The sequence below is a fragment of the Lissotriton vulgaris genome, unplaced genomic scaffold, assembly GCF_964263255.1.
Source record: "Lissotriton vulgaris unplaced genomic scaffold, aLisVul1.2 SCAFFOLD_688, whole genome shotgun sequence".
In the NCBI taxonomy this organism is placed as follows: Eukaryota; Metazoa; Chordata; class Amphibia; order Caudata; family Salamandridae; genus Lissotriton; species Lissotriton vulgaris.
This window is the reverse complement of record NW_028243991.1, coordinates 553,123-567,042: the sequence shown is the minus strand read 5'-3', so window position 1 is coordinate 567,042 and position 13,920 is coordinate 553,123. Positions and strand designations below refer to the sequence as shown.

Here is a 13,920-nt window from a genome sequence, read left to right as displayed (position 1 = left end):
AGGTACAGGTAAGAACTAATGGGTCCCTTCCTTGGGGTGGATACACACCCCTAGTATGCCACCCTCTGGTGGGAGGGGGCATAAGCCTCACTCTGTTTGGTTGAGTCTCCCCATCTGCAAGATGGCGGGGACTGAGAGTTGTGCCTCACATTGCCTCCGCCACCTTAGGTGTAGGGTTAATCAAGGTGGGCACATCTCTCTTCCAGTCTTTGTTTCCCTGCTGATTCTCCCGCCAAAAGGGGGGGGGGGGGTAGCACCGGTGAGGACCAGTTGCTCGGTGTAACAAATGGTTTAATCAGCTTGCAAGGGCCGCAAGCCTTTGAAGCTTACCTTTCGTGGACCCTGTCCATCCTGTGAGAGGAGGCTTGACACCTCTACCCAGGATGCGCTGTATTTCAGGACCACAGAAGTGGCAGCCTCTTAACCCAGGGGTACAAAGACATGTCTGGTGGTGGCAGCTGGCCAGAGATAGGTCATTTTTCAGGAGGCACCTCTAAGATGCCCTCTGAGTGCATTTCTCATTAGATTCCACACTAGGCATCAATGTGGGTTTAATGTGCTGAGAAGTTTGATATCAAACTTCCAGTTTTCAGTAATGCCATTATGGTGCTGTACAGTTGGTAATGACAAAGTCCTATACTGTATAGTCTTTATGGCGATACTGCGCTTACCATGTCTTGAGAATTGATTTAGACACTGTAGTGGTACAGGGCTCATGCACCTGTAACCTCACCACTGTTATAGTGCACCCAGCTAGAAGAGTAGCTTATCTATGCCAAGGCAGTGGATTGCAGTCATGTGATGTGTGTCATGAGGAGTCTTCACTTTGGGGGCATGGCTAAGCACGCAACTGGTATGGATGCCTTGGGGTAGAGCTCCGCTCTGAGCTCCCCTTCCCGGCGAATTTATCCATTGAATCCCCAGCTACAGCTGACCAAAAATACAGGCGCCATCGCGGGCGTGCACCCCTTCGATTTTGGCGGTGATCGTCAGAACCGGACGGCGCCGGGGTCTCCGAGCAGGGCGGCCGAGCGGATCGACGCCGGCCTGAACTGGACTGTAGGAGAGACCGCTGCTTTAGCGGAGGACCTAGGCCCGGAAGCGCGGCCTGCGGCTTGGCGCGGCGGCGCTAGTGGAAACAGTCAGACCAGCCTGTGGCATGAACTGGGGCTGACGAGAGGGGCACGGAAAACCAGGATTCACCATGCCTCCTCCCACGAGACCAACATGGAGGGAGAGCGAGAACGCAAGTAACCTCCGCAACGTAATACGGCATCCACGCCGGCACGCTGGGGACTGGCATGGAGTGCGGCAGGGGAGTCGGGACAAAACCAGGATTCGGAACTGGAGAACCCTGAGGCGCCAGGACACGTCGTGGCAATAGAAACCAGGAGCGGTGACTGCGTGGGCGCTGGCGGCCGCGGCCCAAGATCCCAGAGACGCCATCATATGAACACGTGGTGGTACAAAATGGAGTAACGGCAGTGGAGAACAAAGAAGACGCCTGCAGCCGCGGGAAGCGGGGTGATAGCGGCCCGTGGGCAGAGGAGTCCCTGGGAAGCGACAAGCGGCAAGTACTACATACAACTGGAAAGACACGAGGGGGGGGTGAATAGCACCCCATTGCCGAGTGGAACGCACCGGAGGAACACCTGTGGAGGACGCAGGGAACCCTTGACCCAGTGGTGCAATCCAGCACTCACTTCCCGGACGGGCGGTGTTGAGCGCGACCTGGGGAGCCCACGCAAGTGGATTTTCAAAAAAAGAATACAAAAAAGCAACGGAATTCACTGTCAACTGAACGGCACGCTACCCACGGTAACAGAGGCTGATTGACTGGTACAGGAACCGGGATACCCCTGAACGCTACGTGGCAAGCGGAGGGCGGACCGGCGCTGTCCATGAGTACTGATGCAACATAGGGAGAGGACCGCTTCCCAGGAGCCAACTGCTGAGCACACGCCTGAGCCAATCCACTGGTCGGTGAGTGAGCCCCAGCCGCCGCCTCTGATGGAGACCATACGTATACCAAGGTGCTAATGTCAGGAGGAACCAGAGCCCGGACTGGGACCGGGAACACGCAACCTAGGGGCAAGATGGATAAGACTGGGAAGAATGCGGACCCGGACCAAACGGCAGCCAACCTGGACACCATGTTGGCTGCCATGGAGAGGCTAGGGGAATCCATCCAGCTTACTTGCACTTCCCTGGCGACCAAAATCGATAATGTCGCCATTGACCTTACCCACTTGAAAGCTGACCACAAGAAACTAGCAGATCGCACTACATCTCTGGAGAGAGACATGAAGGAGCTACGACCACAGGTCACCCAAACAGATAAGCATGTACAGAATCTCCTGAACAGGATGGAGTTCCTTGGAGACCAGGCAGAGGATGCAGAAGGGAGGGCACGGAGAAACAACGTGCGAATAGTCGGCGTACCGGAAAAATATGAAGGGAGGAATCCGGAAGAGCACATGGAAAAATGGCTGAGAGACACTCTCCTGGAGGGATCACTTTCGCCTTACTTTGTGGTGGAGCGGGCGCACAGAGTTCCGACAAGGCCTCTACCAACAGGCTCCAACCCCAGACCAATGCTACTCCGCATCTTGAACTGCTGTGACAGGGACTCCATCCTGCGCGAAACGCACAAACTCCAGGAAGTGTGGATCGATAACACGGCCGTCATGTTCTTTCCGGACTACACGGTGCAAGTACAGAGGCAAAGACACTCCTTCCTGACAGTTAAGAAACGCCTGAGACAACTTGGACTACAGTACTCTCTCTTATTCCCTGCGAAGTTGAGGGTGGTGGCTCACGAAAAAACGCATTTCTTCACCAACCCGGAAGAGGTAGAGGCATTGCTGGACAGTGGCACGGAAACAGACCCAAGAAAGACAGCTGGTGTCCCTGACCAGCGACGCGCCGGAGGCACCCGGAGACGGCGCGGAAACAGACAGAGACCACCGGGTGGCACGCGGGGGGCGTCAAACAGGACCCCCCCAGCAGAGATCACACAGTAGAGAAACAGGATACCCTTCGCATGGTGATGGAACTCAGCCAATCTCCTGACCTGAGTGAGGTGGCGAACGGAAGCCCCCGGAACCTCCCCAGCGATGACGAAGCAATCTACGGCATACCGGACTCCCAGGCATCGGAGGAGCGACCTGATGTTATGCCTCAGACGGCGGACCTGCTTCACTGATTACATACTGGGAACCCACTGCCTTTGCAGTACTAACCAGGAAGAGCTTGAGGGACTGAACGGACCTGGAACTGGCCCGGCCGTGAAGCCCCGACCACCCGGAACACTCCCCCCTGCCAGGAGTAACTCATGCTCCTACTACAGGAGGGGAAACATTTGCTTGCTAGTCATCTGGCCAGCAGGAGACTTGTCCCAAGGGTGGAGCAATGACCTACCTGGCCGCGGGCACCCCAGCGGCGGAGGGCCATGCATAACTGGAGCACTGGATTCACGCCGGCCCGCCAGGCTGACGGTTGACCGGGACACGTAACGTATGGTGTTTTCTGCATGTGACTTAGTTTATTTGTTCTTCTGAAATTTGTCTAGCTTAGTTCACGAATCCCGGGAGGGATAGGGCACTCATGCTATAGACATAACCATTCAGACACAGTTGCAGTGCTAATTGCACAACGACCCCCTCAGTTTTAGACTTTGTTTCTCTCCTTGAGAGTATGGACCGGAGCATGTTTGGCAACCGACCTTTTGGTATTTTTCATGTATATTGATTTCTACGATTTAACGTATCACCTGAAATGTTCTTCCTGATTCCTTTTATACCTGTGTTGTGGTGTGTAGGAGCGACTGTATCTCCGAGATGGCCCTACGGGGGCGTCCCCAAATTGAGAGTCTTGTGGTTGACTAGGGGGCGGTGGAGAGGTCGGGGCGGGGGATATATTATAGATATGCAATGTCTACTGTGAAGATATGCACATGGAACGTGAGGGGCATGCACACACCGTCCCGCCGCTATCAGATTTACTCTTACCTTAAACGCCACCACATACAGATAGCTCTCTTGCAGGAGACACACCTCAACGAGGCGGAGACTCATGTCTTGCATCGCAGATGGCGAGGGCAGCTTTATGCTACAAACTACTCCTTATTTGCTAGAGGGACCCAGGTGTGGGCGAGGCCAGGCACCTCTTTGACGGTGACTGGCACACACATAGACCCGGAGGGGAGGTATGTAATAGTGAACGGCAGACTAGATGGGAGGTTGATAGTCCTGGCCTCAATATATGCTCCTAACACGGAACAGGCAGACTTTTTGGTGTGATTATCGGACACCTTGGCGCCCTGGCACGAGATCCCATGGGTACTGGGTGGGGATTATAACTGTGTTCTTGATCTGACACTGGACCGGTCACTCCCTCCACCGCAGGGCTCACAGACACGGGCCGCCACGAAAGCCTTACAAAATTGGTCTACACAATGGGACCTGCAGGACGCGTGGCGCAGCCTCAACCCGAACACCAGGGTTTACTCATACTTCTCGGGGGCACATTCCCTACACATACGCCTAGACAAGTACATGGTCACTAGTGAAATGCTCCCACATGTAACAGACACATATTACATGGGACGCACACACTCGGATCACAACCCGCATGTAATGGGCCTGACATGGAGACAAACACACCCCCCGGTGCCTACATGGAAATTGCAGCCGTATTTGCTCCTAGACGGCCCTTTCAGGCATTCCATATACGCACAAACAGCACAATACTTCAAAGACAACACAGGCACTGCGTCTACCCCTCAAATTGAATGAGACCTTTCAAAGTGGTACTTAGAGGGCACTGCATGGCACACAGGCCAACTCTAGGCAACAGGTAGAGAGAGACCTGCAACACATAGAGACAGAACTGTTGAAGGGAGAGCAGGAAGCGGCTAAGGGCGCAGGCGCAAGGCTTCTAGCGGCACGAACTGAACATGATAAGTTACTAGACAGGCTACGACACCTCAATTACATGGCCCACTCAGCCCGCACGCAACACACAGGAGACAAACCTGGCATATTACTAGCCTGGCTGATCAGTCGGGAAGATCGCACGACCCCCGTGACGGCGATACAAATTCCCAATGGGACAGTGGTATACACACAGGAAGAGATACATGAGGCCTTTGTGGAGCACTACCGTGCGCTATATGAATCTCGGCTACGCACACCCCAATCAGACATCACTGATTACCTTGGTACTATCACGCTGCCTGAGTTAACCGATGAACAGCGGGATGACTTGGGTATGCCGCTCATGCCAGACGAGTTGCGCGAAGCCATTTTCGCCCTCTCGAATGGCAAAGCTCCTGGCCCGGACGGGCTACCAGCCGAGTATTACAAAGCATGTTCTGATGTGCTGATACCCGAACTACTCTGGATGTACTCTGCAGCTCTAGAGGACTCGTCCCTACCCAAGTCCATGAATGAGGCAAACCTCGTGTCTCTCCTCAAGCCGGGTAGAGATGGTATGCGCCTCGGCTCATACCGGCCTCTGGCACTTTTAAGTACAGACTATAAGATACTGGCATCAACCCTGGCCCGACGGCTAGCACCACTAGTACCCGATCTGGTACACGGGGATCAGAATGGCTTTGTTCCCACAAGGAGCACCTCACAGAACATAAGAAGGCTGTTTCGGGTCCAGGCATACGCAGTGCGACAGTGGCCAAGATCGGGATGCTTGGTTCTGGATCTAGAAAAAGCCTTCGATTCAGTGGAATGGCCCTATTTACTGGCAACATTGCATAAATTCAACCTAGGCGATGACTATATGGAGCTAGTCGGTCTACTGTACAGAAATCCCGAGGTACAAGTCCGCACGGGCAAGCTGCTGTCTGCTACAATCAAAGTCAGGCACGGCACCAGTCAGGCGTGCCCGTTGTCTCCATTGCTCTTTTCATTGGCAACGGACCCTCTCGCGGAATTACTGAGAAACAGAGGAACAGACTGGGGAATCCCATTACGGAGGGAATACACACTATCTCGCTTTATGCAGACTATCTGCTCCTGAACGTCAGGGACCTGACCCTCCTACCGCCTGAGTTAACAGACATCTTCCAGACTTTCGAGGCACTGTCAGGACTCAAAGTGAACTGGACCAAGTCAGGGGTATATATTCGTTCGGCCCTGATACTCTGAAGCCCGATATCAGGATCAGTGGTGTGAGGCTCCCCTGGTACCCCACCACGTTTCGATACCTGGGAGTGCATATATATAGAACCTTACCCGAAGTGCTGGATGGTAACCTGACACGGGCCATCACGTCCATACATTCGCAGATCTCCATCTGGAATACCCCCCCGCTTAACGTACCAAGCAGAGTAACACTGGTAAAAATGATTGTGCTGCCAAGGCTGCTATATTACTATGCCAACATCCTAGCCTATGTCCCGACCCGTATATTCAGGGAACTAGAAACCATGATCAGGGATCTCATCTGGAATGCGGGGAGACCCCGAGTAGTGCTGAGGAAACTATACGCCCCTACGGACGCCGGGGGCCTCGCGGTACCACACCAAGAGCTCTGGGTGACACGGCCACAGATACGGATGCCCTGTCTCTTACCCAAATACACACGATGATCCACTCTCTAGCAAAGACGATACACCAGACAAGGCTGCACATTGTAGTGGCCCGTAAATGCTACTCCAGAAGCCTTGGCTCACAAAGGCGCTAAGACCGTACCCTCCGGCACTCCCGCTCTTGGGCACGCCTAAAAACACAGGTGTGGTGACGGAGGCGGCGATGGAGCAATGGACGCGGTCTGGAGTGGACACCATGGCGGATCTGTATGCAGACGGCGCCCTCCTCCCATTCTCAACGCTTGCCAAAGACACGGGACTGCCTGCCGGGCAGTTTTTACAAAATGCATCTATAGTACGAGCATACACACAGGTATGGGGAAGCATCGCGGAGGAGCCACCTATACATCAGCTAGTGCAATACCTACACGTCACGGGGAATACCTTCCAGAAATTTTTCATGATTTAATTATGTATAGGTGGCAGCAGAAAGGAATAAGCCATCTGGGTGATTTATTTTATAATGGTCAAATGGTTTCACTCAGGGTTTAATGATTAATTTTTCTGTGGGAAGAAACGATTTTTTTAAAAATTTACAACTTCCTAGCTTCCTGCAGAACCATCCTTCAATCCCTCCAGTTAAAATTCCTTTACTAGAGCTTTTACAAAAAAAATCCTGGATAGGAGCTATCTACTTAAGTTTAATGCAGGAATATGATCTAGGCCAATGTCAGATGAAATGGGCTAACAGTCTAGGTATATCGGATGTTGATATCTTATTGTCGATTAGAATGGCTGCAGAGTGTCTTATAACTGGGATGATGAAATCCCAGCATTTCATGTGTATCCATAATCTTTACTGTACTCCAAGCAAAGTAGTTAAATGGAGTACGACGGTAGGCACGAACTGCAGTCGATGTGGATTGTATGCAGCCGATGAATTTCACATGTTTTTTCTTTGTTCTAAATTGTCATTGCTGTATCAACAAATTGAAACTTTCTTATCTATAATTTTGAAATGTGACATAAAGATAACTCTTGAATTGGTATTACTTGGTATAGACCACACCGTTAGTAGGCCCAGACCAATCTCTTACTTTCTTTTTCTTTGCATGGCCGCAGTCAGATTCTGTATTACTAAAGAATGGATCAGCCAGGATCCCCCCACGTTTTTCATGTGGCAGGAAAAATTATTATTTATGTATAACATAGAATCTGCTATTTATAAGCTTAAGGGGGTTAAAAAAAGAATCATGGGGGAAAAGATATGGGCACCAATTGCCGAGTGGATTTAATTTTCTTTATGCTATGTTTTATTTTTCTTCCATTATGTATTCTGTTAAAAATTGCTATATATTTTGCTTTTGGAATATACTGTGTTATTTTGCTTATTATGCTTTGCTGTATTTCCTTGCAATAAAACAATAAAACTTAAAAAAAAAAAAAAAGGAAACGCAAAGAGTCACCACTCGCTGAGCATTGGCACACCTCATTTGACAACTGGGCGAGGGCAGAGACCGGTACTCTTCACAGAGAAGAGATCGTTGGACTCAGGAAATTCCCCATACCGAACCTTTGGGATGAGACATTATGCTCCTTCCACCGAGAACGTCAGACTCAGGGGATTCCCCCGATCACCCCCCCCCCCCCTGACACGGCCACGTCGTAATGTGCAGTACTGAGGCCATAACACGCGGATACCGAAGCCCCACTGAGTGAGGACACAACGCGCCAGCTACGAGGTGCCCGCAGCCCGCTCATGCGGGTTCTTAACCCCAAGCGACCATACATACGTCAGATCCATACGAATACACCCCCACGCCCCGCTACGATCCGCCGACCAACTACCGAATCGACTGTCTGTTGACAGACATGTCGGACTCCACTGTAAGTAACGATCACACCCAGCCACTGTTGAACCAGCACGCTCTCGCCATGTCGCACAACACGCACCTCAAAGTTGACTCTCCCCCACCCTCTCTTTTATTCTTCTATTTAATTTTTACTTTGTCCTCTTCTTTCACCCCTGTTCCCTTGACTAAATAGCCAGTTCTAGGTTTTAAGGGCTAAAACGGCTCCACTAACGAGCACACTGAATAGGCAGTCAGAGATAAGTACGTACGTACACAACAACACCGTCACGCTCAACCGCGACCACAAGGTTAAATGTGCACATCGGAAGACCTGAGAGGGTGGGATACACACTAGCGCCTCACGCATAACAACGGACACATTGGGTGAATGGATTTCAGCCACGTGATAAGAAGGCAACGGGCCTCATGTCAGCCTCATGTCAGCCCCAACTCTGTGCAGACACACAAGGCCAAGACATCGGGGTTAGGTCACAAGCCGCAAGGTGGCTCCTCCCGGTGGCCACTGGATGACATCGGCCGTTGGGAGTAGAAACCATGACATTTGATAAATCACAAGACTAATGTGACCAACCACACACCAGTTCACCCCCCTTTCTCACAAGATATGACACCGGTAACATCCGGAGTACAATAAAACAGCGTGATCGATGTATAGACTTGTGGAGACAATGTGCCTTGTTACGGCTAAAGTCAATAAATGATGTTATGTTCGTGCTTTTGTAAAAACAATAAAACATATTCAAACAAAAATGAGGAGTCTTCACTTTGCTCTGTAACAACACACGCAGCCTGCAATGGCCGCGTGTGTGTGTAAAGGTATTGGGCCTCTATAGGAGGCAAAATAAGTGCTGCAGCCCTTAGAGGCCTTCCCTGGTCATAGTGCCCTGAGTACCTGTGGTACATTTTACAAGGGGCTTACATGTGGCCAAAGAGTGCCAATTGGGTTCTGCAACAGTACAGTTTAGGGAAATAACAAATGCCCTGGGCACATGGTTGGCAGGTACTCTGGACACACTCAGTCAAAGTGCATAAACATCAGTCAAAAAGTGGAGGGCAGCCATGCAAAAAGGGGCACTTTCCTACACTCTACCGTCCTGGAATACACTGAAAGCCACTAGCCAGTGTTAGTCTGGGTCTCATCTTGGCATACACTGAGAGCCAACCACCTAATTAAGGCTCTCACTGGCTAGTCGTGGTGCACACTGGGAGTCACTGGCCATGAATGATGAACACTGATGTTGACTGACTAGCCATGGATACACTGGAACTGACCTGCTAGCGTTGTCACACGCTGTTAGTCAGTGCCCCATCTTGGCATACTCAAATCAAAGACCATAGTACTTGTTGAGACTCTGAAGCTGGATATGCCGGGTACACGCAGAGAATCAGTGCCTGGGTTTGGCACAGAGAGTCACCGGCCAGACTGCAAACGCTCTGAGAGGCACTGGTCAGTTTTCAACAATGAAAGTTGATAACTAGACCTGTCGCACACAAAGAATTCCTGTCTAGATCAGCAAACACTTATAGATAGTAATAAACTTTGGGATACACCAGCAATCTGTGGTGGTCTTGGCAGACGCTGGAAGTCATTGGTTAATGTTGGCACAGATGGGAGGCACAGATGGGGGTCACTGGCTGCCCTAGCACAAACTAAGATTCTCTGAGCAGTTGTGGCAAATGCTCCGAATCAGTGCCTTGCCCTGGTACACACTCACCATAATTTACTGGGCCTGGCACAAACACAGTCACTTACTGGACCAATCAGACAATAAGGGGCATATTATCAAGACAGGCGATAAAATTATCACTGCTTTAGCAGCAGAAAACTGCAGCTAAAACGATGATAATGGGCTTGATAATATCTTCTATAGAATTCCAATTGAAGCCCAGGTTAGATGTGAAGGACATCTAACATGGGCTTCAATTGGAATTCCATAGAGCATATTATCAAGCTCATTATCGCCGTTTTAGCGGCAGTTTTCTGCCTGTCTTGATAATATGCCCCTAGGAGTCACTGGTTAGTCCTGACATACACTCAAAGACACTAACTCGGGCTGGAGGTTGTTCATCAAGTATTGAAGAGCAAATAACCCTAGTAATAAATAATCCTGTATTATTTTATTTGCAGTTGCCTCAGAGCTCCGTGGCTTGAAGAGACAAGCTATAACCCTGGGAGTGATGGCAGCCGTGAGCACCTTCGTAACCATCGTCCTTTACCGTATGGGTAAGCAGAAGTGAGCCGATCTTCATACACCTGACGACTTTATGGCCCACCTCTGCTTCAGATATAGCTACAAAACAGATACTTTTGTTAGGAGCAGGCAGCAAGGACTGGATGAAGGGACGTGGAATATGATATACTATTCCTATTCACACACCAGGAGTGTGCAATTTGCACCCCAACTGGTTTGCGAATGGTAATGCAATTTGTAATGCAACATATGTATAAAATGATAGCATTGCTAAATGTACAATCACAGGATGAAGAACAATTACCTGTCTTATGAATATTAATTAGGAAGGTCGCAATTTGCGACCTCCATCATTAGCTGTGAATACAGGGACGAAAGCCCTCAAGGAGCATCAGACCTCTATTCTTGTATTTACATTTATTCTATCAATAGCTGTGAATACAGGGACAAAGGCCTGCTAGGAGCAGCAGACCTCTATTCTTGTATTTACATTTACTCTATCATTAGCTGTGAATACAGGGACAAAGGCCTGCTAGGAGCAGCAGACCTCCATTCTTGTATTTAGATTTATTCTATCATTAGCTGTGAATACAGGGGCGAAGGCCTGCTAGGAGCAGCAGACCTCCATTCTTGTATTTACATGTATTCTACAATTAGCTGTGAATACAGGGGCGAAGGCCTGGAAGGAGCAGCAGACCTCCATTCTTGTATTTGCATTTATTCTATCATTAGCTGTGAATACAGGGACGAAGGCCTGCTAGGAGCGGCAGACCTCCATTCTTGTATTTAGATTTATTCTATCATTAGCTGTGAATACAGGGGCCAAGGCCTGCTAGGAGGAGCAAACCTCCATTCCTGTATTTGCATTTATTCTATCATTAGCTGTGAATACAGGGACGAAGGCCTGCTAGGAGCGGCAGACCTCCATTCTTGTATTTAGATTTATTCTATCATTAGCTGTGAATACAGGGACGAAGGCCTGCTAGGAGCAGAAGACCTCCATTCTTGTATTTACATTTATTCTATCATTAGCTGTGAATACAGGGGCGAGGGCCTGGAAGGAGCAGCAGACCTACATTCTTGTATTTGCATGTATTCTATCATTAGCTGTGAATACTGGGACGAAGGCCTGCTAGGAGAGGCAGACCTCCATTCTTTCATTTACCTTTATTCTATCATTAGCTTAGAATACAGGGGCGAAGGCCTGCTCGGAGCAGCAGACCTTCATTCTTGTATTTGCATTTATTCTGTCATTAGCTGTGAATACAGGGGCCAAGGCCTGCTAGGAGAGGCAGACCTCCATTCTTGAATTTACAATTATTCTATCATTAGCTGTGATTATTAGGACAAAGGCCTGCTAGGAGCAGCAGACCTCCATTCTTGTATTTGCATTTATTCTATCATTAGCTGTGAATGCAGGGGCGAATCCCCGCTAGAAGCAGCAGACCTCCACTCTTGAATTTACATTTATTCTATCATTAGCTGTGAATACAGGGACAAAGGGCCTTCTAGGAGAGGCAGACCTCCATTCTTGAATTTACAATTATTCTATCATTAGCTGTGATTATTAGGACAAAGGCCTGCTAGGAGCAGCAGACCTCCATTCTTGTATTTGCATTTATTCTATCATTAGCTGTGAATGCAGGGGCGAATCCCTGCTAGAAGCAGCAGACCTCCACTCTTGTATTTACATTTATTCTATCATTAGCTGTGAATACAGGGGCGAAGGCCTGGAAGGAGCAGCAGACCTACATTCTTGTATTTACATTTATTCTATCATTAGCTGTGAATACTGGGACGAAGGCCTGCTAGGAGAGGCAGACCTCCATTCTTTCATTTACCTTTATTCTATCATTAGCTTAGAATACAGGGGCGAAGGCCTGCTCGGAGCAGCAGACCTTCATTCTTGTATTTGCATTTATTCTGTCATTAGCTGTGAATACAAGGGCGAAGGCCTGCTAGGAATGGCAGACCTCCATTCTTGTATTTACATTTATTCTATCATTAGCTGTGAATACAGGGGCGAAGGCCTGGAAGGAGCAGCAGACCTACATTCTTGTATTTACATTTATTCTATCATTAGCTGTGAATACTGGGACGAAGGCCTGCTAGGAGAGGCAGACCTCCATTCTTTCATTTACCTTTATTCTATCATTAGCTTAGAATACAGGGGCGAAGGCCTGCTCGGAGCAGCAGACCTTCATTCTTGTATTTGCATTTATTCTGTCATTAGCTGTGAATACAGGGGCCAAGGCCTGCTAGGAGAGGCAGACCTCCATTCTTGAATTTACAATTATTCTATCATTAGCTGTGAATATTAGGACAAAGGCCTGCTAGGAGAGGCAGACCTCCATTCTTGTATTTGCATTTATTCTATCATTAGCTGTGAATGCAGGGACGAAGGCCTGCTAGAAGCAGCAGACCTCCACTCTTGAATTTACATTTATTCTATCATTAGCTGTGAATACAGGGACAAAGGGCCTTCTAGGAGCGGCAGACCTCCACTCTTGTATTTACATTTATTCTATCATTAGCTGTGAATATTAGGACAAAGGCCTGCTAGGAGCAGCAGACCTCCATTCTTGTATTTACATTTATTCTATCATTAGCTGTGAATACAGGGGTGAAGGCCTGTTAGGAGCAGCAGACCTCCATTCTTGAATTTACAATTATTCTATCATTAGCTGTGAATATTAGGACAAAGGCCTGCTAGGAGAGGCAGACCTCCATTCTTGTATTTTCATTGTAAAACTGTTGACATTAAAGGGACTGACGCAGCTTTAAAAAAAATTACATTGCAGAAGATATTGGTGAGAACAATCAGTGATCCCCGTGAGCATTGCCTGTTACCCCTGTGATCGACTGACCTGACGTTCAAAGGGCAGGTGGTCCCCTCGGAACCCTTTCTCCTTTGCAAAGTAGTTACCACCTCCTTTACGGTTTTGGTAACTGGTCCATGGTTTCTGACGGCAGTCACGGTGAGAAACTATTGTGCGTACAATACCAAATTGCACTTAGGAAGGAACACCCTTTTTACAACCCTTCCTCATTGTGATTTGATATGTGTGACAAAAACCATCATTTTCAAACGAATTTAGGACACAGTAAATGAACATTTTTTGGTGGCAACCCCCGTGATTTTGTGAATTGTAGGGTTTGTGATTGTACAATAGCTTAGTATATCTAACCCTAAATATGGTTTCTGAACCATAGACTTGCAATAGCGCTCATCTGCTTTCCTTATTTATGTCCATTGATAATTGTTTCAAAGTATTTTTAATTGGCCCTAATTGCTCTAAGGATTGGC

General features: G+C 48.8%; 1 protein-coding gene across 1 annotated transcript in view; it reads left to right on the top strand.

The window, feature by feature from the left end:
• The first annotated feature begins 4,995 nt into the window (after positions 1–4,995).
• The window catches only part of LOC147668184 (uncharacterized), a 95,856-nt gene continuing 86,931 nt past the window's right edge, over positions 4,996–13,920 (top strand). The window contains exons 1-2 of the mRNA XM_086948719.1: positions 4,996–5,890; positions 10,550–10,645. Of these exons, the coding sequence (XP_086804845.1) occupies positions 4,996–5,890; positions 10,550–10,645 (991 nt within the window). The remainder of the gene's footprint in view (positions 5,891–10,549; positions 10,646–13,920) is intronic.